Consider the following 24,642-nt stretch of genomic DNA (forward strand, 5'->3'; position numbering starts at 1 on the left):
AGAATGAAAAGAGATAAGGGGTTGTATTGGGCTGTGAACAGTACCATTGAAGAGTAAGTTGGAGAGAGAAAGAGAGAAGAGACGGATAAGGGAACAGAGAGAAAGAGGAACCCTTCTCTTGGCTACCAACTCAAATCCAAATTCTGTCTTTTTATTCCATTAACCATCATCATGGGGGGTGGTTATATATGTTTATAACAAAACAAAAGTTTCAACTCTTAGGTAGCTATTAGCTAGATTAACTTTAACTAACAAGGAATTTAAAATACTTGACTAATTAAAATTACTGAAGCCTAAGTATTCTAGATAACTTGGGAATTACATGACTAACCAAGATAAATGCTTCAATGACTAAACTAAATACAACTCTTAATTATCTATTTTCATAAATCCCTTTAGCCCCCCACCCTTTTGGGCCTTATAATTCAGTCCATTACATATAAAACCAAAATAATTAAAAGCACATACCTCATAAATATTTAAATAGGACCAATTTTTCGACTAGGCCGGCATTAATTTAATGAGTAGGCTCAGCTAACTTGCTGTACGCTGAATTTTAGAACTTTTGGGAGAACAGCAGGTCAGGCCAACTTGGTGTTGATACACAAAATGTTGAATTGTAGACCGGTTGTCCTACCAGTTCGGTTCTCTTATTGGTTCTCTAGTTCGAGTATGTAACGTAACTAGATTCACAATAGTGTCCAGGTCCATTGCGCACACGTTAAATGTGCAAGATAAGGATTGAGTCAATCATTCCATATTTGTAATATTCTGAAGTATAAATAAAGATGTGGCCTGTATCTCCTTGACAAGCCAATCTATTCTCCCACATCTCCTTCTCAACTTGGTATTAGAGCCCAATCCTCTTTTTGGGTATTTTTTCGTTTTTGTTGAATAAGTTCTTCACCGCCACTGCCGAGGCTTCGGCCTCCCATGGTAAGCATGGTTGACTGAACATGCCCACCTTGCATATTGTACCATGCTAACCACCACTGACACCTCACCTAACCGCTGACCCATGACTGCTACCACCACTGTCGCCACACCACTCACTGCCTAAGGGCTCCTAACCCTTGCGCTACCACCGTTAGGCCTCCTTGGCCCTTCTGCCACCACCGCTAGGACTTCCTGGCCTGTCACACTACCTCCCTTACCTCTCACGCTGCCCTGCTGAGCTCCATGGCCCTAGGCCTCCGCCTCCGACTTAGGCCACCCGCGTCCATCAGGCCCCTTGTTAGGACCCCGCTGGCCCCTCTACATCACTCATCGTCCCAATAGCCCCCCTTACATCTCTGTTTCCTAGGGGTGTCAATGGGTCGGGTTGGGTCGGGCCTACCCTAAACCCTAACCCAACCCTAGGGGCCTTAACATAAACCCAAACCCAACCCAACCCTGGCAGGGCCAAAGAAACCCTCAACCCAACTCGACCCTGCCAGGGATTCCCCTAACCCGACCCGGCCCTGACTGACCCTGATTGGGTCGGGCAGGGTCGGGTTGGCCTTGATTGACCCTGCCTTGACCCTGACCCTAATTTTTTTTTTTAATCCCATCAAATTAATACATGTCTATATTAAAAAAAAAATTCATCAAGGAAAATTCATTTAACAATATGAGATGCATCAAGTAAAACAGAGGAATTCTCCTATCACAGGCACATTGAGGAAAACAGTCAAACGAGACAAAACACTAACGAAATCTAAATAAATAATTTCATTTGTAGAAAAGAGGAAGAAGACAATAAACATAGGGTTAAAAGTTGTGGGAGAAAGTACTAACCAAGTGGTGAAGAGCTTGAGAAATTGAGCGAGAGAAGAAGGTGAGGAACGCAGAGAGGAGAGGGAGGTTAGTGGGTAGAAAATTAGGCGAAGACGTCGACTAGGAGTTGGAGGATGCATCGGTGGCGTCAGACTTCGTCCATCACCGATCTATGATCAATCCCACAACTTTTGTTTTCCAAAGAAAAGTCAATAGAAGAAGTATCCTAGCAAGCTCAGGGAGAGGAGAGGTGTTTGGTCTCTCTCTCTCTCTTTCTCTTGCTCGCTGCCCGCTACTTCCTTCGCTGCTGCTGTCGTCTCCTCCCCTCGGTTCTCTACAACTTTGACTTCCTCTAGGGCTTTGAGTGGGAAGAAACGGAAACCCCTACGTCGGACCTCCACTCCTCTGATCTTAGCCGGAGTTTCAATACCTGGACTCCTGAAGGGATTGATCGTCAAGAGAATCGAAGGTTCGAAGCAGGGAAGGAGAAAGAGCAAGGCAGCGAGCGGTGTCGATCTGGATAAAAAATTGAAAAGTGAAAACTGAACATTGAAAACAGATTTAGGGTTTAGCCATCTTTAGGGCTTTTTTTTCTTTTCCTTTTTAATTTTCTCAGTTATACTTATATCTATAATTAATTTTATATATATATACATATATACATTATTATATATTTATAACTAATAAAGGGCCAGGCCGTGCCAAGCCCGAGGTGTTATCCTGAACCCGACCCGACCCTGCCAGGGTCAGACTAAAACTCAAGCCTAACCCGCCCTTCGGGCTTACAGATCAGGGTCGGGTCCCAGTCGGGCCCAGGGCGGGTTCGGGCCGGCTGGGCATTATTGACACCCCTACTGTTGCCATGGTCATAGGCCCCAAGCCCTTCCAATTGGCTTGATGTGTTCGTTGCCACCTTTCTGGTTTCCTTTCTCTACCCATACCTTGCTGGTATGCTATAATCTTCTTGTGTGAAGGTATTTCTCATTTACTTCTTGTGCTTTTTTCTTCGGCAAAATAATGGAGAGCACTAGTTCATCATTGGGTGGATTTGGACCCACAAAATTGAATGGGACTAATGATCTTGCCTGGTTACGTGCTTGTCTCCTTACCATTCAAGGCAACCATTTTTCGGGTTTTATCACTGGTGACTGTGACACCCCTATGCCTGGTCAGGCTTCTACTAAGGACACATGGTTGGCTAATGATGCCCTTTTGATGTCATTTTGTTGAACTCTATGAACGAACCATTAATCCTAGTTTTGTGCTATTGAATATAGCCAAAGAATTGTGGAACACAGTTAAACATACCTATGCCCAGACTATTGATTATGCACAGATCTATGAGCTCCGCCATCTGGACCGTGAAACCGCTCAGAAGGAGCTGTTTGTTTCTGGCTACTACTCTGCCCTCACCACTTTATCGCAAAAGTTGGACTTTTATCACCCTATTCCCATGCTCTGCACCTCTGTTGCTGAGAGCTTCAAAAAGGAACGTGAAAAAGAACAGGTTTATGATTTTCTGGCTGACCTCAACCCAGAAGACGATCAAATTCGTGTTCAGATCCTTGGTAGAGACGCTTTTCCCACACTTGTCCAAACCTTTTTTTTTTTTTAAATAAAAAAAAATCATTACCTAAGAGTAGAGGACTACAACAGCCCTCAAAGAGGGAAAGAAGGTGTAACCTATAAAATTAGAGAATGAAAAGAAGAGAAGAAGAACTCTGTTAGCAGACCTAAATTAGAGAATAATGCTTGGATGATCAAAGACTGATCCCAAACTTTGTATTTATAATCAATAATTACAAGTGTATGGACAGAATTGTCCCTAACACATAACCGACTCTATAATAGAGTCAATTCAAAGCATAAATACAGATAATGACCAGATACCCCCACAGTGTTCTGTCCCATACATTCTAACACTCCCCCTCAAGTAGGTGCATATATGTCACACATGCCCAACTTGACTAGAATAGAATGAAACACTTTGCAACTCAACCACCTTGTGAACACATCGGCTACTGATCAGCAGACTTCACAAAGGGAACACAGATGAGTCCGGCATCAAGCTTCTCCTTGATGAAAAGTCTGTCAACCTCCACATGTTTAGGACGATCGTACTGGACAGGGTTGTGAGCAATGCTAATAGCAGCCTGATTATCACAATATATCATCATAGGAAGATGGACAGCAACCACGATATCTTGCAACAATCCAATAAGCCATAATAATTCACAAATTTCGTGTGGCATGGCATGGAACTCTGCTTCAGCACTGGACCTTGCCACAACATTCTGCTTGTTGCTACACCACGTGACAAGATTTCCACCCACCAAAGAGCAATATCCAAAGATGGATTTTCTATCGGTATAGCCAGCCCAATCAGCATCAATGTAAGCCTCAACCTTTAGATGAACAATGGAAGATAAAAGTATTCCTTTTCCTGGAGCAAACTTCAAGTATCATAGAATGCGAAGAACTGCCTCCATATGAGAGGAATAAAGATCATACATAAACTGGCTTACCAAGCTCACGGCAATAGCAATGTCAGACCGTGTATGAGAAAAGTAGATTAGTTTGCCAACCAATCGCTGATGGCAACCTTTGTCAACTGGTTTACCTTCTTTCTCCTTGAGTCTTGTAGTAGCTTCCATGGGAATGTCTGCAAGATGCACCCTAACAATCTAGTCTCAGTCAATAGATCTAGGATATATTATCTTTGAGAAAGAAAGATGCCCTTTGAAGATCGAGCAACTTCTATCCCCAAAAAAAATTTTAGAGTTCCCAGATCCTTTATCTCAAATTCACAGCCCATAAAGTGTTTCAGTTTGTTAACCTCATCACCATCATTTCCAGTCACCACAATATCATCCACATAGACTATGAGAATTGTTACCTTATCACCAACTCGTTTAATGAACAAGGTATGATCAGCATTGCTTTGTTTGTACCCCACCGAAACCATAGCCTTGTGAAACCTACCAAACCAAGCCCTAGGTGATTGCTTCAACCCATAGAGAGCACGCTTCAATTTACAGACCTTGCCCCTGGTCTTGTCATCAGAAAAGCTTGGTGGAATGTCCATATATACCTCTTCCTCTAGTTCTCCATGGAAGAAAGCATTATTCACATCCAACTGGTGAAGACCCCATCTAAGGTTTACAGGACAAGATAACAATACACTTACAATATTGAGTTTCACCACTGGTGCGAGGATCTCCTAATAGTCAATCCCATATGTATGAGTAAAGCCCTTTGCAACCAGACGTGCCTTATATCGATCCACTATCCCATCTGCTTTCTGTTTAACCACAAACACCCATTTACATCCCACTGGTTTTTTTCCCTGGAGGAAGAGTCACAAGATCCCATGTATTATTTTTTTGTAAAGCTCTCATTTCTTCCAACATTGTTGCCTTCCACTTTCCATCCGTAGAAGCTTCCTACCAATTTTCAGGAATGGAAACAGAAGAAAGAGAGGACACAAATACACGACAGGAAGGAGAAAGAGAACTATAAGAAACAAAACAAGATATAGGATGTTGAGTTCAAGTCTAAGTGCCTTTGCGATGAGCAATAGGTAGGTCGGAAGGAGAAATCTTATCAGGAGAAGAAGGATCTGCATCTAGAGTCGGCAACTGGATAGGTTCTGGTGCTACAGTGGGTTGAAGGTGCCCTTCTTTGGAACATCCTCTTTGACAGCTTAAAATTGGCTCACCACACTAACAAGAAAAGCAATATTTGGTTGTGTAACTGTTAAATAGTTTAACTTACTTACTTACCCACCAATTTACATACCTCTCCGGATCATCAAGAACATCTCCTCCTTCAACAGTAAGTTTCACATTATGATCCATAAGAGAGTCAATAGGCTTAGACTCAAGTATGCCTGTTTCAGTGAGTAAGTCCAAAACGTACTTCCTCCGCGAAAGAAAAACTCCCTTCCGAGATTGACCTACTTCAATTCCCAGAAAGTACATCAACTTGACCAAATCTTTAGTCTGAAATTTTTGTTGCAAATATGACTTCAAATCCACAACACCTGCTGAATCATCACCAGTAATGAAAATATCATCAACATAAACTATCATAAAAATCCTCTCTGCAGTTGATTGCCAATAGAAGAAAGAATTATCACCACCACATCTGGACAGACCAAACTCCAGAACAACTTCAATAAAATGCCCAAACCATGCCCGAGGAGACTGTTTTAGTCCATACAAGGACTTTTAATCTACAAACCAGACCAGGCTCCCCCTGAGCAACAAACCCCAGAGGTTGCTCCATATATACCTTTTCTTGTAAAGTACAATACAAGAAGGCATTTTTGACATCCAACTGAAACAAGGGCCAATAACCAGTGCCAGCAAAAGAGATTAGAATACGCAGAAAAGCAAGCTTGGCAACCAGAGAAAAGGTATCCAAATATTCAACACCATACACCTGTGCATACCCCTTCACTACAAGTCGTGCTTTCAAACGAGTAAGAAAGCCATCGAGGTTAACCTTCATAGCATATACCCATCTGCAACCAATAGCAGTTTTCCCTGGGGTAGCGGACCAAGTTCCCAAGTCTGATTCACATCTAGGCCAACAACTCTTCTTCCATAGTTGTCCTCCAATCGGGACTATCTAACGCTTCAGTCAAAGACTTGGGTACAGGATGTGCATCAATAGTAGACAAAAAAGAACGGAAAGGGGATGACAAACCAGAATATGAAACATAATAAGAAATAGAATGTTGAGTACAGCTACGAGTACCTTTCCGCCTAGCAATAGGAAGATAAAGGTCAGAAACAATTGGGTTAGCTAGAGGAGGATTCTCGTCAGGGCCTGCAGTGGAAGAAGACGTGATAGAGTCCGCAAGTACAGGAGGGGCAGCAGTGACCATCGGTTGGCGGCTGTAAACCTGGGTAATAATAGGGAGTTCACGAGAAGCAACTGGAGCAGAACCCAATAACAATGGAGACTGAATAATGTAAATGGGAAAATCATCATCTAACTCGGATGCATCGACTGGTTCAGCATAATATGGAGTGGAATAAAAGAAAGACACATCAATTTTGACAAAATATTTGCTCAACACAGGAGAATAACATCGATAAACCATTTGGTACGAGAGCAACCAAGAAAAATGCATTCAATTGCCTTAGGATCCAACTTGGACAGACCTGGTCAATTATCACAAACAAAACAAACACATCCAAATATGCGAGAAGATAAGAAAAACAATGGTTCAGTAGGAAACAAAACCGAATGAGGAATGCCACCCTTAAAGATGGAAGAGGTCATGTGATTAATAAGATAACATGTTGCCAAAACAACATCAGCCCAGAAAAACTTAGGAACTTGCATCTCATACAACAGAGAACAAGTAACCTCCATTAAATGTCTATTCTTCCGTTCAGCCAAACCATTATGTTGGGGTGTGTCAGAACAGGAAGACTGATGGATAATACCACGCCGAACCATAAATACAGAAAAATACTCTTTGGCATTGTCACTATGCAAAATTTTCACACACACACACACACACCAAATAGATTATGAACTTTAGAAACAAAATCACAAAATAGAGAATAACTCGGAACGATTTTTCATTAAATATAATCATGTAACTCTTGAATAATCATCAACAAATGTAACAAAAATATTTAAAACCCAAATTGGAAGAAACTAGATAAGGACCCCAGACATCTGAATGAACTAAAGAAAATGGACTAACAAACCGTTTATTGACTCTAGGGAGATAACTAACACGATGAAGTTTCCCAAATTGACGGGACTCAAATTCAAGACTAGACACAGACACAAAACTAGGATCTAAATTTTTTAAGACTCTCCAAGGATGGATGACCAAGCCAGCAATGTATCTAGCGGGGGGAAGCAACACTGGAGCATGCAACTGATTGTGCATCTTCAAGTAAAAACAGCCCCCTGACTCCTGTTCTCTACCAATCATCTTCCTCGTAGCAAGATCCTGAAAGATACAAGAATTAGGATAAAAAGTCACGGAACAATTAAAGGCGTTGGTTAATTTACCGACTAACATAAGATTAAAGGGAAAATTGGGAAGGTGGAGAATAGAGGATAACGATAGAGATGAACTAGGACAAACAGTGCCAGTGCCTTTAACCTTTGCTAAAGACCCATCGGCTAAAGTGACACTGGAAGATGCCGGGGATAAAGAAGAAAAAATACCTGACATTCCAAACATGTAATCGGATGCCCCTGTATCAATGATCCAAGGGCAAGAGGTAGGAGAAAGACATGCAGTTGCATTACCTGTCCTAACCAGAGTAGCAGTGGAAGAAGTAGGCTGTGAAATCTGGAACTGATTGTACCCTGCAAATTCCTCCTCTGACATTACAAAAACCTTTCCCCCAGAGGGTTGAGACTGAGGGACTGAATCACTACTAGTGGCAGAATTACCGAACTGTTAAGTTGTTGGTTTCCCATGGAGCTTCCAACAATAACGCTGAATGTGACCAGGTTGGCCACAATGATGACAAGTTTTTACATTACACGAACCATCAAAAGTAGCACAAGATTGGCGAAAACCCTGCTGAGTTTGGCCCCTTCCTGAGACACCAGGGCAGAACTCTCGATTGTAGGTGTAGCATCACGAGAACTCTCACGGGACACTCGAAGAACTCGAGAAAAGGTATCCGTGAGTGAAGCAACAGTTTCACTACCAAGAATCTATGACCGAACTAACTCAAACTTCTGTCCCAGTCCTCCCAAAAAACACATAACAGCCAACTGCTCTCTTTGGGTCTGCATCTGAAGTAATAGAAAGAAGTGAGTTTAACTCCTCATACATTCTCTTGAAATCAGCAAAGTATTGGATGATAGAATATCCCTTTCTCTTAGTCTGGTAGAACTCCTGAGACAACTCATATATCGAAATAAGTTGTTTTGACCAGAATACAAAACACCCAAATACTCCCATAATTCTTTCACAGTATCGACATCAGTAACCAAATCTACTATATGGTTCTCCATCGAATTCAACTTCTGCCGAAGAATCCGGGTATCAATAGTATCCCAAGTTGGATTACCAGCAGGTTTTGTCACACCCCGGCCCGGTTCATAAGGGCCAAGTGTGCCAGGATGTCCTTGACATCCAACCAAGATCACCATGCAGTTCTCTATTCACAGTTTCAGTCACAATATAATTAAATTAAGAGCAGCGGAAGCAATTTAATATGAAATAAGACAGTAATTAAAGGAAACTAGTGATAACAGTTGTATTTATATATATATGAACATGCTTTTACATCAGGGTTACACAGTTAGTTCACAGAAGGTGTAACACTAACTAAGCCAAAAAGGTTATATACATAAGTACTACAAAAAGTAATATAAACAAAAAGAAGGGAGGAGCCCGATCAGTCTGGGAGATCAAGAGAATGAACAGTCGTCGCAGGAGCACGAAGCATCGTGCTCCACCAGAACATAAAGACTAGCTCCGCGATCAACAGGAGAATCCTGAACAGTAGGAGTCCCCAAAGGAGCACAAACAGCAGCGATAGAAGTCTCATCTGTAAAAATAGAGTGATCACGAGGGGTGAGCTCTCAACTGAGCCCAATAAGGGAATGCATGCAAACATATCGCAGCAATTATGATGAATGTCCTAAGTTGCATGTCCTAACATGGATACTAAGTCACATGTGGTATAAGTACTACTGTAGTAGATGCTAACCTCGAAGAGAACCTGCCAGGAAAGCATGACACAAGGCAGCTAACCCAACAGACCCCCAATGACCAACCGGAAAACATGACACCAGGCAGTTCCAGACATCGGTCACCCGAGCGAAACCATTCTACCACGGTGAGGACCCGCCAGAAAAGCATATCGCCAGGCAGCTAACCCAACAGACCCTCAATGACCAACCCCCTACTGTTTGTTCCCACGAATGAAGTACACACGCTAACATGGGGAGATGAATGGTACCCGGCATACCCTTGGTGTACCACGGGTTGTCAACACCTTACCCCCTGTTGGTAAGGGCGTAATCTTGGGTTATGATAAAAACGCCTAGCCCAGTGCAATCTATGCATGATAACACATGTATGTATAACTGAATTTAATAGAACAATACTTTTCCAATAATAGTCATCAGTAACAAGTAGATATCAATGCAAATGTAAGGTGCCAATGCAACCTAAATTATATGCAGATTCTAATGCAATAAATAAAAGCTAATAAACTATATGAACAGGATAATTTTGATGATGTATGACATGGCAATCAGAACAAAACAAATTAAAATGATAAACACTCCAAAATTAAGGTCAGAATTCCCTTACCTGTCTCTGTAGGTAAGGTCTAAATGATTACCCTCCAAAATAGCCCAGCAAAACAGACAAACCAGCAAGAACAGACTGGAAACAGTCCCTATCAGCAGAAAATCAGCAATGTTTGGAGGTTAGAGCATAGCCAGAGATCAGTCAAAGGCATCAGGGGTATTTTGGTCACAAATGGCTGAACCGGCTGAACCGGCTGTCCGGTTCAAGGGGCAGAATTGGGGGTTTTACTTTAAATGGGCAGATCTTAACATGCACAGTCCCAATTTTTTATTTCAGATAATAATTAAGGTGGGTCATTTCACTAATTTGTTGAATTTCAGATCTAAACACTAAAATTAGGGATTTAGGTTAATTGCTTCTCAAATTAATGATTTAGGCTTATAAATTGGTTCATGGAACCTGAAATTGGGTTCAGCAGAGAAACAGCCCTGAAATTTCAGGTATAACTGAATAAAATTGACCTAATTTCAGGTTGTGTAAGTGAATTTCCTATGGTATAAGCTTAAGTCAGCAGGCTTTAATGGCAGCAACATATAGGTTGCAATCTTGGGGAAAATTAGGAAAGAAATAGGCAAGAAGAGATGGGGACTGCAAGAATCAAGGCTTACCTAGATATGTAGCAGCAAGGATTGGAAGTGCAGCCTTCAATTTCAGCTCCAAACTTCTCAAATGAGGATTTCCAGCTTCAACTAAGACCCAATTCGATGCTTCCCAAGTCTGGTTCTCCTTTCCTTTCTTCCCTTCTCTATTTTCTCCCCAAAATTCTCTTAAGACTGAAGTTTCGATTCTCCTTATGTCTAGGTAGGATTGAGAAGTAGAAATAGTAAAAAAGGTTATGTATATATATTACTTAAGCACTAAGGGGTAGGACAGTAATTTGAGTCTTAAATATTTCTAAAACTGATTTCTAACTTCTTACACTAATGAATAGTGAAGTTGGTTTCTATTTATAGTGGTTAAGTTACTTAAGGCATGTTTGGTCTTTTAATGTAAAATCAGCTTTTAAAACTAATTTTTAAAATTGTTTTTAACTAGAATTTTGTACTTATTACCTTAATTTAACTATAGGATGATGTCATATGACATCATGGGTAAACTGGGTACGGGTAATTACTTGGAATTGGAATCTCCACTGGGGATGTGGGTCCCACAGGGATAAAATGACCAGAATACCCCTAAAAGTCTAATTGGTCATATAATCGGCATACGAATACACAAATAAGTTCATACTTACAATAAGTTAGTTAAAGGATAGGTTCCGCATCCCCTCCAGGTAGCATATCTGACACAGGTAGCTCAGATGCGGGACCCCACCAGGTTTCTCTGACTCTAGAAGGGCAGGTTGAGAAGACTCCTCCCCGGAATCCTCCATAGGTGTGTCAGATGGTTGGTCTAGTACCTCGACCGATGCAGCCCATAACATTGAAGCAAGCATCGACACAGGACTGGAACCTGAAATCACACAAGTTCCAAAAATTTAAATTTATTGCGGATTTTACAGGTTTGGTTCCCGTCAAGTGAGCTATCGATCACTATCTATCAATTCAAGGTTCACAATCTTCCTCCATTGTTGGAAGTTTGTGATACCCTCAAGTTTCTTTCCTGTGATTCGATTGGAGGATTAGGAAACCACCTCCGTAACTACTGCATTCTTCCTATCATCATCTCCTATATCCTCCTTTTTAAAAAATTTCCACCAAAAATTCGACAAATATTTACTCAAACACACAATTGGCAACCTGCTGCCACTAAACTGATCAAATAAATCACCACTCACCAACTGAATCAATACAAAATCACACCAGTACCTTGCTGCAATCAACACTGCACATAGAACTTCAAAAACGTCCAGCCAAACTTCAAAAACATCAAGCCAATATCATTCCACTACCCTGCAGCCATCAATTCTTTCACCAAATCACCATAAAGTCCTTCAGAAATCTGCTTTGATATTGTAATAGAAGCAGATTTACAACATCACCACCAATACCCAACCCGCAACCAGGAACAGACAAGAAGGGGGTTGAAATCACCCTTGTTCTGAAGTTCGCAACCTCTGGTTAGGGGAACCAGAAATCGCAGGAAAGAAAAAAGAAAAAGTAGAAGAAAAGAGGAAGAGAATCTCGTAAATTGTGCCCCGATTTAATGGATCAGCTGTGTTACCATGTAACCTGCGAAATTAAAGAATCAAAGGAAGAGAAGATGAGAAGAAGAGAGGAGAGACAAAGAACTCACATAACCGTGAGCAGTCAATTGAATTCTGAGAAAAGAGATGTACAATATAAATATAGGGTTAGGGGCAAAACAGTAAAAGACCACCTCACATAAATCGAGGCTAAGAAGGCTCTCGATATTAGAGCCAAGTACTAATCCTGAGATCCACTATTGGCCCCACACACTAATATTTAAAAGAAGGAAAAAAATACAAATACACAAAGGTCGGACCTCAAACATATGAGATGAAGGTCTGGAGAGAGGAGCGGGGGAGATCCGAGGAGACAACAATATGCCTGTTCCTTGGGAATCAATACAAGAAAAGGGAGCAGTCGAGATCTTGGCTTTAATTTTAAACGAAAAGGAATCCCAAATCTGACTGAGAGTCCTAGAGCTGGAGGTCCATTTCCTGAGATTACACTCCATCCAAATGTGGTTGATGACCGCATGAAAACCCAGCTTGCCTATCGAATCACAAAGGGATTTCCATGATGGATGATGTCAACAACCAAAGAATGCCAAGAGAGACCCGAGTAATAGATAGCTCTAGAATTGATGACATGAAGAAGGATCCCCTTAGGGTGCCAATGGTCCAACCAAAGAGAGGTTGATCTACCATCACCAATGAGAGTCCGAATAGCTCCCGAGACAGATGACCTGAGAGAAAGAATCTTGCACCAAACCCACGAGGCATCAGAAGAGGCGGAAACAGTCCATATAAAACCGAATGGAGGGGCCCAGAGTAGACCCAGTCCAACCTATTGCTACTTTGTTTATTTGCCAACTTCCAAATCAATTTGTTAATACATGCTGAGTTCACCTCTTTGATTTGGCGAATGCCCAAACCTCCATCCTCTTTAAGGAGACGAACTGGAGCCCAACTAAGAAGATGAAGGATTCTAGAAGAATCAGTGCCTTTCCATAGAAAAGAAATCATGAGTAACTAAGTATCTGATGGTGGAGTTGGGCAGTCCATTAATACCGGACCAGCTCAACTAACTACTCATCATTGCTCTCCCATGCTTACTCTTATCCGGAAAAGACTCCAACTCTAGAAAGGCAAGCTTCTCACTTATGTTAGACGGCTAGTTCTGGTCAAATCTGTCATGCAATCCGCCTACACTTCTCCAAGCTTACAACAGTGTTCAACATGAAGACATGCGTCGCCCTATTATGATGTCACCTGCTCCCCCTACCCGCTTTGTTCTAGTAACCACACCTCAGGCTACTTCCACTGATAGTTTTCAAGGCGTCACATAGGTGTCCAGGTGCCTTGGTCGACAAGACTCAGTTCAGTGTGATTATTGTCGGCGTCCTCGCCATATCAGAGAGACATGTTGCAAGCTTCATGGTCACCACAAAGGGGGGGTAAGGAAACAAAACTCTACTCAATCTCAGGCAAACCTCTCCTGAGACGATTGACGGTACCACATCTATGTCTTTTACATCTAAACAGTTGGCTACCCTCTAGCGCATGATGACTCAGCTCGGCGCTACACCTCCTACCATGGCTTCTTCCTCTCATCTTGCTTGCCGTCTTGCCTAGTCTGCTGTATACCTTGCTTCCTCCCACCCTTGCTCCTCCTGGCTTATTGATTCTGGAGCCTCTGACCATATGACCAGCTCCTCGGACTTGTTTACTACTTCGATCCGGGTCTCTCTACTGCTCTGTCTCCAGTTTCAGCTCACATTTCTTGGGAACACAGTGCTTTTACACAGCTACATCAATGGCATCATCGTTTCGGTCAACCCTCCTTTTACATTTTAAGTCATTTATTTCCTTCTCTAGTAAAACATTGTAATCTGGACCAGTTTAATTGTGATATTTGTGAACTTGCAAAGCACACTAGGTTCTCTTATTATCCCAGTGACAATAAAAGTATTGTTCCTTTTTCTATTATACACTCCGACTTGTAGGGGCCCTCTAGAGTTGTGACCCGGGGTGGTTTTACATAGTTTATTACTTTTATTGACAATTGTACCCATCTCACTTGGGTCTATCTCCTAACAAAGTCTCAAGCCTTTACTTGTTTTCAGTCCTATCATACCACGATTCGCACTCAGCTCAATGCTCAACTCAAAGCTCTTCTGAGTAACAATGGGACTGATTATATTGATGGTCCTTTCCTTCAATATCTTGAGTCACATGGTATTCTCTCATAGACTTCTTGTGTTCGAAATCCTAAACAAAATGGTATTCCTGAACAAAAGAATCGCCTGGAGGTTGCCTGCTTTCTGATGTTTACTACTCATGTTCCAAAGTTTTATTGGGGTGATGTCATTCTTTCTGCTGCGTTTCTCAAAATTGGATGCCCTCCGCTATTCTCGATTTCAAAACGCCAGTAAGTCAACTTCCTGATCCTGCCATTGCTTCTCATCTTTTTCCCCGTGTTTTTGGTTGTGTTTGCTATGCTCATAATTCCTCTCCCTCTCGGTCAAAACTTCACCGACGGGCTTTCCGTTGTATCTTCCTTGGGCATTCTACTTCCCAAAAAGGTTATAGGTGTTATCATCGTCCCTCTCGACAACTTTTTGTCACCATGGATGTTACATTTCATAAGGATGAACCCTATTACCAGTCTCCTCTTCAGAGGGAGATTCTAGAAGAAGATAATACTTCAATTCCAAGAACCTTTATCATTGATACTGTTCAACTTTAGGGGGAGCAGACATATGAGAACACAACCAGGCAAAAGGGTCTGATCACTTATTTTCGAAAGAAAGAAAAGGTTGTTCCGAAGATAAGAGGTACATCTGCGCTTCCTGAACTAGTTCCACCTTCCCAAACATCAGGTAATGACTTTCCTACCCCTTTTGATGATCGTCCCATTGCTGTTAGGAAAGGAGTTAGAGCTTTCACTAAGCATCCTATTTCTAACTTTATCTCTTATGAATCTTTACCTCCCTCCTACCGTGTCTTTGTTTCATCCCTTTCTTTTGCGTCTATTCCACAGGGCTGGGAAGAAGCTATAATAGATCAAAAATGGAAGAATGCTAACCTACTGTGTAAAACAGGAGAAGGTGAAATAACCCACTAAAAGAGATACCACTTATTTGCACTTAAAAAACAGACACAAATAATCTTATCAAAATAAACTAAAGTGTAAGGCAAGAGAAGATGTACTAACCAACTAACAAGTAACACATAAATACATAAACAAAGTAACAACTACAGCAATAAAACAGAGAAAGAAAATGTCCCTCACTAAACAGAGTACTCCCAGGTGCTGGCAAATCAAACCCGTTAAGAGATCTCAGATCAAACTCAGAGAGACCACCTTCCATGATGCTGGCGGGGTAGGGGTCGGTTACCGGTCAAAAATTCAGCCGTGGGGAAGAACTCCTCCAGCCAGTTAATCAGGGATGGGGTGAGAGAGCACTTCCAGCCAGAGTTGGAAATCAAAGGGGTTAAACCGTTGAGGAGAGAAGGGTCTAGCGGATGAAGGTCGAAGAAGATCAGCATCCACGCTGACAGCAAACACCTTTTTTTTTCGTTAACGGTGAATGGAAAATGGGAAGGGCACTGTGTGGGGGGGAGAGACAGAGTCAGTGGCAGGGAAAGGGAGATGGAGAGAATATGGTAGTCAGATATGGAGATGAGGAGAAATGGTAGTCAGATATGGGGCGTAGCAAGATGGCTTCAGCACAAAGATCGATTTACCTAGTGATTCGGTGTTGAATAGCAGTGTTGAGCAGATCAACTATCCAGCACCTCAACTCCAAGAGAGATCAAAAACCCTAGACAAAGATCGATTCCTCTCCAGCGCTTAGGAGATCTTATCTCCGGCAAAGATAGACAGACGGTTTCACCTTTGATTTGCAGCCGGATAGGCGCTGACAAGGTGTCAGCGGCGATGGTATGCTAAAAGGCGAGGTTGCGAGAGTGCAATAGAGAGTAAGAGCAAGATAGCTGTTAGAGAGAGAGAGAGAGAGAGATTTATAGCATAGATCCTTCCAATTGTCACACCTATACCAATCTTGAGGTTTGAACAGTTGTACAATTCTACTACCATTACAACTGCAATGCCGCCAAATAGGTTATAAAAGGGAGGATAAAATAGGCTACAACGTACACTAGCAACCTAGGGTCCGAAGCCAAAATACCTTTGTAGTGTGTTTTTCATCAGTCTAATGGTTTGGATTTGTAATCATGCTAATCATACTTAAATAGGCTTGCCCTAAAATTTCAAGGCGAAACTCAACTGTTAGAACACCGAGATGGGCATTTCAGTTTTTTGGCAGAAATGAGCTTGGGATATTACGTCATATGGTTGAAATCGAAATTTCGAACCTTGGTACCCAACCTGAACTAATTTCTCTGTATTGGCAATGTTGTTGATGCTAAAAGAGAGAGACTTCTTCTGTAATAACCACACTTTGCTTCTGTAATATAGCCTCCATCTGCTCTTCATTAATACTAGGTATCCCACAACTTCATTACTATGGAAATTAAAATCATGTACTTGTTAGGAGAAAGGAGGAGTCGTGAATAGGCTAGCGTCAGCCCCTATTCACGATTCCTCTATTGGGGGTATTTTTGTCTATTGGTTGTTATTATGTTTTAACCTATTTAATGATATGTTTTGGGGGCAGTTACTGCAACGGCTGCAGCCCCAATTGTGCAGTTTCTCTCCTTCCTTCTCTCTTCTTCTTTCTTCTTTCTTCTTCTTCTTCTTCACTTAAATTTACACGGTATCAGAGCAGGGACTGTAGGAGTCGATCATTCATCCTTAATCCTTTCTCTGTTCCTGTGTTTTAATTTGAAGAAGCCTGCGGTTTTGAAGACTTAAAGTTTTGGGATTTTTCGTGATCTGATCTTAAAGGGGATGCAGCACCCTTTGCTGCAGTCTTGTGGTTTTATGTGAGACTAGTTCATGACTATACACAAGAACTAGGTCTCGGTTTTGTGGTTTTGTCTTTGGTATGTGCCAAGGTTGAGATTGATTCAGGTTTTGTGATTTTATTGTTTGGTGGCGATTGCTTGCTGCTGGCTGGGGTCTGTTGGTTGTGGCTGGTCCTACAGTTTTAGCACTGTTTATAATCACAGAAGTGTTTGCAAGTTAAGAAATGTTTGCTGTCCATCAGTTTCAATCTGTCCGGGACTACTCTGTGAAGATTTAATTTCTGTAGTGAAGCATGGCTGATGCAAAGACCACTGTGACTGTGTCCTCCTCTTCTCATCATATTACCGAAAGGAAACTTGAAGGGATTTCTAATTTTCAGCAATGGAAGAAGGTGGTTCGTTTGGCCTTGACGGGGCGTGATCAACAGGATCATCACACAAAGCCAAAGCCTGAAGGAGATGCGACATGGGATATGGTGGATATAAGAATATTGAGTCAGATGTTGAACTCAATGGATAATCAGATTGCAGACCTGGTTACTCACATTGACACAGTAAAGGAGTTATGGGACTACTTGAATGTCCTCTATTCTGGGAAGGACAACTTGTCTCGAATTTATGACTTGTCCCAGGCTTTTTATAAAGTGGATCAAAAGACTCTGACTGTAACCCAATATTTTGCAGAATTCAAGCGACTATATGAGGAGCTGAATTCCATTCTTCCTATCACATCTGATGTGAAAGAGATGCAACAACAGCGAGAGCAGCTAGCTGTTATGGTATTTTTGGGTGGACTACGAAAAGAATTTGAGCCAGTACAGTCTCAAATCCTTAGTGGGGATAGAGTCACCACCCTTTCAGAAGCTTTTTCAAGACTTTTATGGGTTTCTCGTGAGAACAGCCAAGATTCCTCTCATGGTAATGAGGGTTCAGCCCTTGCAGCCTTTCCCAACCGTGGGTCCAGTAGTGGGACAGGTACGAGCAGCAATGGTGGTAGCCGTGGTCGTGGGTCAGGGAACAATAAAGCACCCACATCCGGTACTTCAGAGACTTCAGGACAGGTGCGCACTTGTCATCATTGTGGCAAAGCTGGTCATATTCAGCGCTTTTGTTGGAAGCTTCATGGTAAACCACCTCAGTTTGCAAATTCAGCCAGCAGTGATCCGGTGGTTACCCCTCCTTCTAAGCCGGAGGGTAAAACAGTGACTATGTCCGATGAAGATTATGAGCCGTTTACTCAATTTCAGAATTCTCAGTCATCTCAGCTCTCCACTGCTACCCTAGTTCAGCCAGGTAATGCTATTGCATGCCTATCATCTACTTCTCGTCCCTGGATCATTGATTCAGATGCTTCGGACCATATCACTGGAGCCTCAGGTATTTTTTCTTCATTTCGTGAATCTTCTTCCAATGTTGTGTTAGCCGATGGATCTCTTGCTAAGGTTCGGGGTACAGGCACTGTGCATGTTACCCCCTCTTTGTCGTTGTCCTCCGTTTCTTACTTGCCCAAACTTCCTTTCAATTTATTATCTGTTCGAAAATTTACCAAAGCTAACAATTGTTCGGTTACCTTTTTCCCTGATTATTGTGAGTTTTAGGATCTCCAGTCGAGGAAGACAATTGGTAGAGGTCGCGTATCTGGGGAACTGTATCTTCTTGACGACGCATCCACTATGGCGTGTTCGACTGTGGCACTTCCTCATCAGATTCATTGTCGTTTGGGTCATCCTTCATTGCAGAGTTTGAAGATTTAAGATAGTCGGTCAGTCCTTGTCTAGTTTGCAGTGTGAGTCTTGTCAATTTGGGAAACTTCACCTTGTAAGTTATCCCCCTCGAGTCAATAACAAGGCTGTCCAAACCTTTTCTTTAGTTCATTCTGATGTATGGGGTCCGTGTCCTGTTACTTCTGTGTTGGGTTTTCGTTACTTTGTCACTTTTGTAGATGACTTTTCCAGAGTTACCTGGATTTATTTAATGAAGGATTGTTCTTCCATTTTCTATACTTTTGTGCTTGAAATTCAGAATCAATTTACTACTTCTTTGAAAGTTCTTCAAAGTGACAATGCAAAAGAATATTTTTCTGCTCCCTTTAATGAGTTTATGGTTCAACCTGGGATCATTCATCAGTCCTCCTGTGCGGATACAACTCAACAAAATGGCGTAGCCGAGAGGAAGAACAGAGATTTGATGGAAGTTACTCGATCTCTTTTATTTGAGATGAAAGTGGCTAAAATTTTTTGGGCTGATGCTGTTTTGACTGCGTGTTGTCTTATTAACCGCAAGCCTTCTTCTGTTTTGGGTGGTGGCATTCCATATTCTTTGTTGTTCCCTTCCCATCTGTTGTTTGTCTTACCACCACGTGTTTTTGGGTGTGTTTGTTTTATTCGGGATCATCGTCTTGGTTGCTCTAAGTTGGATCCTAGAGCTCTTAAATGTCTTTTCGTGGGGTATTCTAAAACCCAAAAGGGTTACCGGTGTTATTCTTTTGATTTGCGAAACTACTTTGTTACCGCCGATGTCTCCTTCTTTGAATCTACTCCATTTGTTGCATCCTCGCTGCCTACTTCAAAGATGGACGATGATCTCCCTCTTTATGTTGTCGATACTTCTTCTCCTGTGTAGAATTCTTTGCCTCCGATGCCACCTCCAACAAAACCACTAGCTGTTTTTCGTCGTCGCCCACCTGATGCGCCGACACATCGTATTACACCTATGGAGAGATACAGTACCCAGGCAGCACCATTTACCACATTATCCTCGCCTTCAGATCCCACTCCAGGTACTTCCTCCTCTGTTACTGTACCTCCTAATTCTGATCTTGATGTTCCTATTGCTACCCGTAAGGGGGTTCGGAGTTGTACCCAACATCCTATTGATCGTTTTGTGTCCTATGCTCGTTTGTCCTCTTCTTTTGTTGCTTGTTTGTCTACTATTGACAGTTGTCCTATTCCTAAGTCGGTGGTAGAGGCCTTGGCTCACCTTCGGTGGAGGGCTGCCATGACTAAGGAGTTATCTGCTCTGAAGGACAATCAGACATGGGATCTTGTTTCGTTACCCTCTGGTAAGTCAGCCATCAGTTGTCGCTAGATATTTGTGGTGAAGATTAATCCTGATGGGTCTGTGGCTCGGTTGAAGGCCCGTCTTGTTGCTAAGGCCTATGCCCAGGTATATGGTGTGGACTATCTGGATACTTTCTCTCCGGTTCCAAAGCTTACTTCTGACCGCATTTTGATTTCTTTGGCTGCTATACATCACTGGTTGTTATTTCAGCTAGACGTCAAGAATGCGTTCTTGCATGGGGACCTCTTTGAGGAGGTGTATATGGAGCAACCTTGCTCAGGGGGAGTCTGGTAAGGTGTGTAAGTTGAGGAAATTTTTGTATGGGCTGAAACAGTCACCGCGAGCTTGGTTTGGCCATTTTACAGATGTTGTGCTGGAGTTTGGTTTAACTCGGTCTGAGAGTGATCACTCAGTGTTTTTTAGGCAGTCAGATGTAGGAAAGATATTTTTGGTAGTTTATGTAGATGATATTGTTATCACAGGGGATGACTCTTCAAGTATTAAGAGCTTGAAGACATATTTGGGACAGCAATTCCAGACTAAGGACCTGGGACGACTGAAGTACTTCTTGGGTATTGAGGTAGCTCAATCAAGGAAAGGGATTTCGCTCTCACAGCGAAAATGTGTGCTTGATATACTTTCAGAGACGGGATTACTGGGATCTAGGCCTTTGGATACTCCCATGGATCCAAATGTGAAACTCATGGCAGAGGATGGGAATGTTCTGGATGATCCAGAGAAGTATCGAAGGCTTGTAGGGAAACTCAACTATTTGACTGTGACTAAACCTGACATTTCTTTTCCTGTCAGTGTGCTGAGTCAATTTATGTCCGCCCCTAGGACAGCTCATTGGGAGGCAGTTATAAGGATGTTGCGATATATTAAGAAGGATCTAGGGCATGGTCTCTTGTATTCTAATCATGGTCATAGAAGGATTGAAGGATTTACTAATGCAGATTGGGCAGGATCTCCTATTGATCGAAAGTCTACTTCGGGATATTGTGTCTTTGTTGGAGGGAACCTAGTTTCATGGAAGAGTAAGAAACAGACTGTAGTAGCTCAGTCTAGTGCAGAGTCGGAGTATCGGGCTATGGCTCATGGCACTTGTGAACTAATGTGGATTAAATAGTTGATGACCGAACTTGGATTTGGAGATGATTCTCCAATGCTGTTGTGGTGTGACAGTCAAGCTGCTATTCATATTTCTGAGAATCCAGTGTTTCATGAGAGAACGAAACACATTGAGATCGATTATCATTTTGTCCGTGAGAAGCTGCAACAAGGGATTATTTCCCCTCGCCATATTTGCACTGGGGAGTAGCTTGCTGATTTGTTCACCAAGTCTTTGGGAAGCATGAGAGTGAATTACATTTGTACCAAGCTGGGCATGATTAACATCTATGCTCCAGCTTGAGGGGGAGTGTTAGGAGAAAGGGGGAGTCGTGAATAGGCTAACGTCAACCCCTATTCACGATTCCTCTATTGGGGGTATTTTTGTCTATTGGTTGTTATTATGTTTTAACCTATTAAATGATATGTTTTGGGGGCAGTTACTGTAACGGCTGCAGCCCCAATTGTGCAGTTTCTCTCCTTCCTTTTCCTCTCTTCTTCTCTCTTCTTCTCTCTTCTTCTTTCTTATTCCTTCTTCTTCTTATTCACTAAAATTTACAGTACTCAAGTGTGCATGCACACACAAAAGGCAACAATGCTATGCTTAAGATATTTAATTAAAACAAAGAATCTCAAGAATTCAAAAGAAATGGAAAACTATAAGTTGTCGATCAATGTTCCCATGAAACTTCCTACCACTGTTTCCTAAACCTGAACATCTCAAATTATTCAGAATTGCCGACCATGAATTGCACAAGTCAATCTGGAAACATTACACCTCCATTAGGCATGTAGTTTGGTCTCTAATGTTAGGTAGAAGACTATTACATGCAAGATAATCTAGAAATAAAATAACACAAAGAAGAGAAATAATAGGGAGAGAAAGATATGAGAGAGAGATAATAGGGGAAGACAAGAGAGAGGGATAGGGGTTTGGGGGCTTTACGGACGAAGCCACCGGACATCCTGGTGCAATTAGGATGCAGCCAATCTTCTTCTCAAGATAACTCTTAAGAGATAATTTAGGATTTCAAAAGTTTCTTCTTTACTCGTTACTCAACTATTTATAAAAATCAAATTACAATAGTAGTTTTCCATAACTACTTACCCTCTCCCTAATTTAACTCTAACTACCACACTTCTCTCCACCACTTATAACCTATTTAGTCACATACTACAATAACTACAACATTTAAAAACAATAATAATAATAATTAAACCATATAAAATCTTTACTATATATTCCCTGCTAAACCGATAATAGCCCGTCCATTACATACATAACAAAGACCCACTCGGAACCAGTACTACAGGATCTGCTATGAACAATTGAACAGGCAGTTCGATTGGGGCAGAATAAGGATTTAAGTCAAAATTAGGGTTAGCTAACAGTTAGGGTTTGAGGGTATGGTTATGCTAGGCAGGTATAGGGGAGTCTATCAGTGAAGGTCTGGTGATGGTTTGATAAGCGGAAGTGTGAATACTAGAATGGCAGCAAGTTAGGGTTTCGGTTTTTTGAAAAGAGTGAAGCGAGGGAATCTAGGGTTTAGAGGGGTTATTAGGGCAAGGATTTCAGATCGAGTTCTCCAAGTGTAGAGAGGGTCACTTGGCAAAGGTATGAAGATCTGATAATGGCTGGATGTTGCTGGACTGTAAATTAGGGTTTTGGGGTTTAATGTAGTAATGGAGGATTTAGGGTTTAGATGGCTGCAAGGGGGATCGAGTGGAGGGGCTATGCTGGAGATGTTTTGGTTTGAATTTGGTGCAATCCCACCAACTTTGATCACACACAAAGCAAATCTTCAGTAGAAGAACAGTTGCAGCAACTTGCAAGAGAGAAATTTCATAAACAGTGAGCTAAAGAGGAGCCCCTGCATTTATTTATAATGGCCAAAGGCCCAAATTCCTATGCAGCGTAGGAATAGGAAATCCCTAATCCTTAGCTGAATCCAAATACAATACACTCCCTCTCTAAAATTCATGTAGAGGTGTGGACCCCAATATAAAACTTAAGTTAAGAAGATTTTACCCTAAAAGAATATTCTAAAATCACTTAAATTGGACCAGTGGTTCAACCGGTTTAATTTAAAACACTAAAACATGAAAATAAACTAAGTATAAGGCTAAGCCCGTATGCAACTTATGTACCCCAACTTTAGGCCCCATAAGCCTATTACGTAGATAACCCATGGGACCAAAGGCCCAACATGTCTAGAACCCAACCCTAGACTTATTTCTAGGGAAAGAAGCCCAATTTGGTGATAAACCTGCATCAGCCTCGGATCTCCACATGTATTTTCAAAATAACATAAGAAAATCTGAATCATATAACTAAAATGGAAAATTAGATACAACAACAGAATTTTAAAACCGCTTGCATGCAACCTTTGCAAACGATTGGGAGCCCCAACAACAACAACAACTCAGCCTTATCCCAGCTAAATGGGGTAGGCTACATGGATCCTGGTGAAGACAGAATAATAAAGATAAAAGAAAAATGGAACACAACAAAAACAACAAATCCTATTAAAGAAAAGAATACGAAATATTAACTTACAATATATCGGCAATAAGAAGTGAAGAGATAGGAGGAAGAAATAAATACCACAAATAAGAGAAATTTTTTCACCAGTATAATTAATTAAACTGACAAAAAAATGAATTAGAACCAAAATACCAGAACCGCATAACTAACCTCGTTAACAATTCCATCACCTCCAACACATATGATTCCTGAGGAAACTCGAAAAAAAAAAAACAAATATAAATATGTAAGCAAAAAGAGACGAAAGCATAATATGAATTTAATTAGAAGCATGGATAAGTATTACCATCAGGGCAGGTACTGAAGTCAACAGTTGAGGCAAGATGTCTAGCATGACCAGCATATGTTGTTTTTACTACCTCCATCTTGAATCCTGCAAGCTGTCACCAGTTTGCACCTCTAAATTTACATTTTATGAGTTACTTGAAGGATTCAGTGTGCAACTGAATTTTGTTCCAACAAAAATTAAATTGGGGGGGGGGAAGGGGGGGGGGTGAGGGGGGGGGGGGAGGAAGATACATAGCAGAAGCACAAGTAGACGGAAATTCCCTACTTGCACTCACAAGTGTCGGAGGATCTGCAATAGACAAGAATGCCATTGACATCCTTGAGCAGGATCCTGCCCTTTTCACGTTTCAGGACACCAGCCAAAGTAAGTTTAAGCACGTGTGGTCTGATTAGAAAGGTAAAGTGGGTGACACCATGTCAAAGTGGTTATTTAACCAAAGAATCGCAGCACATACTACTAAAGGACCCTACTATCAGAGTATGCTAGACATTATGGGGAAGACAAGGGAAGGA

General features: G+C 41.7%; 1 protein-coding gene across 4 annotated transcripts in view; it reads right to left on the reverse strand.

Moving 5' to 3' along the window:
* LOC122671759 (sphingoid long-chain bases kinase 1-like) overlaps window positions 1–24,642 on the reverse strand; it is a 75,703-nt gene that overhangs the window by 46,011 nt on the left and 5,050 nt on the right. For 2 of the 4 annotated variants that reach the window (XM_043869174.1, XM_043869172.1), the window contains exons 3-4: window positions 24,128–24,221; window positions 23,992–24,038 (exon numbers count right to left, since the gene is read on the reverse strand). In XM_043869174.1, coding sequence (XP_043725109.1) covers window positions 23,992–24,038; window positions 24,128–24,221 — 141 coding nt within the window. The remainder of the gene's footprint in view (window positions 1–23,991; window positions 24,039–24,127; window positions 24,222–24,642) is intronic. The other 2 variants (XM_043869175.1, XM_043869173.1) reach the window with 1 other exon arrangement.

This window comes from Telopea speciosissima, chromosome 8 (genome assembly GCF_018873765.1).
Source record: "Telopea speciosissima isolate NSW1024214 ecotype Mountain lineage chromosome 8, Tspe_v1, whole genome shotgun sequence".
NCBI classification, from domain to species: Eukaryota; Viridiplantae; Streptophyta; class Magnoliopsida; order Proteales; family Proteaceae; genus Telopea; species Telopea speciosissima.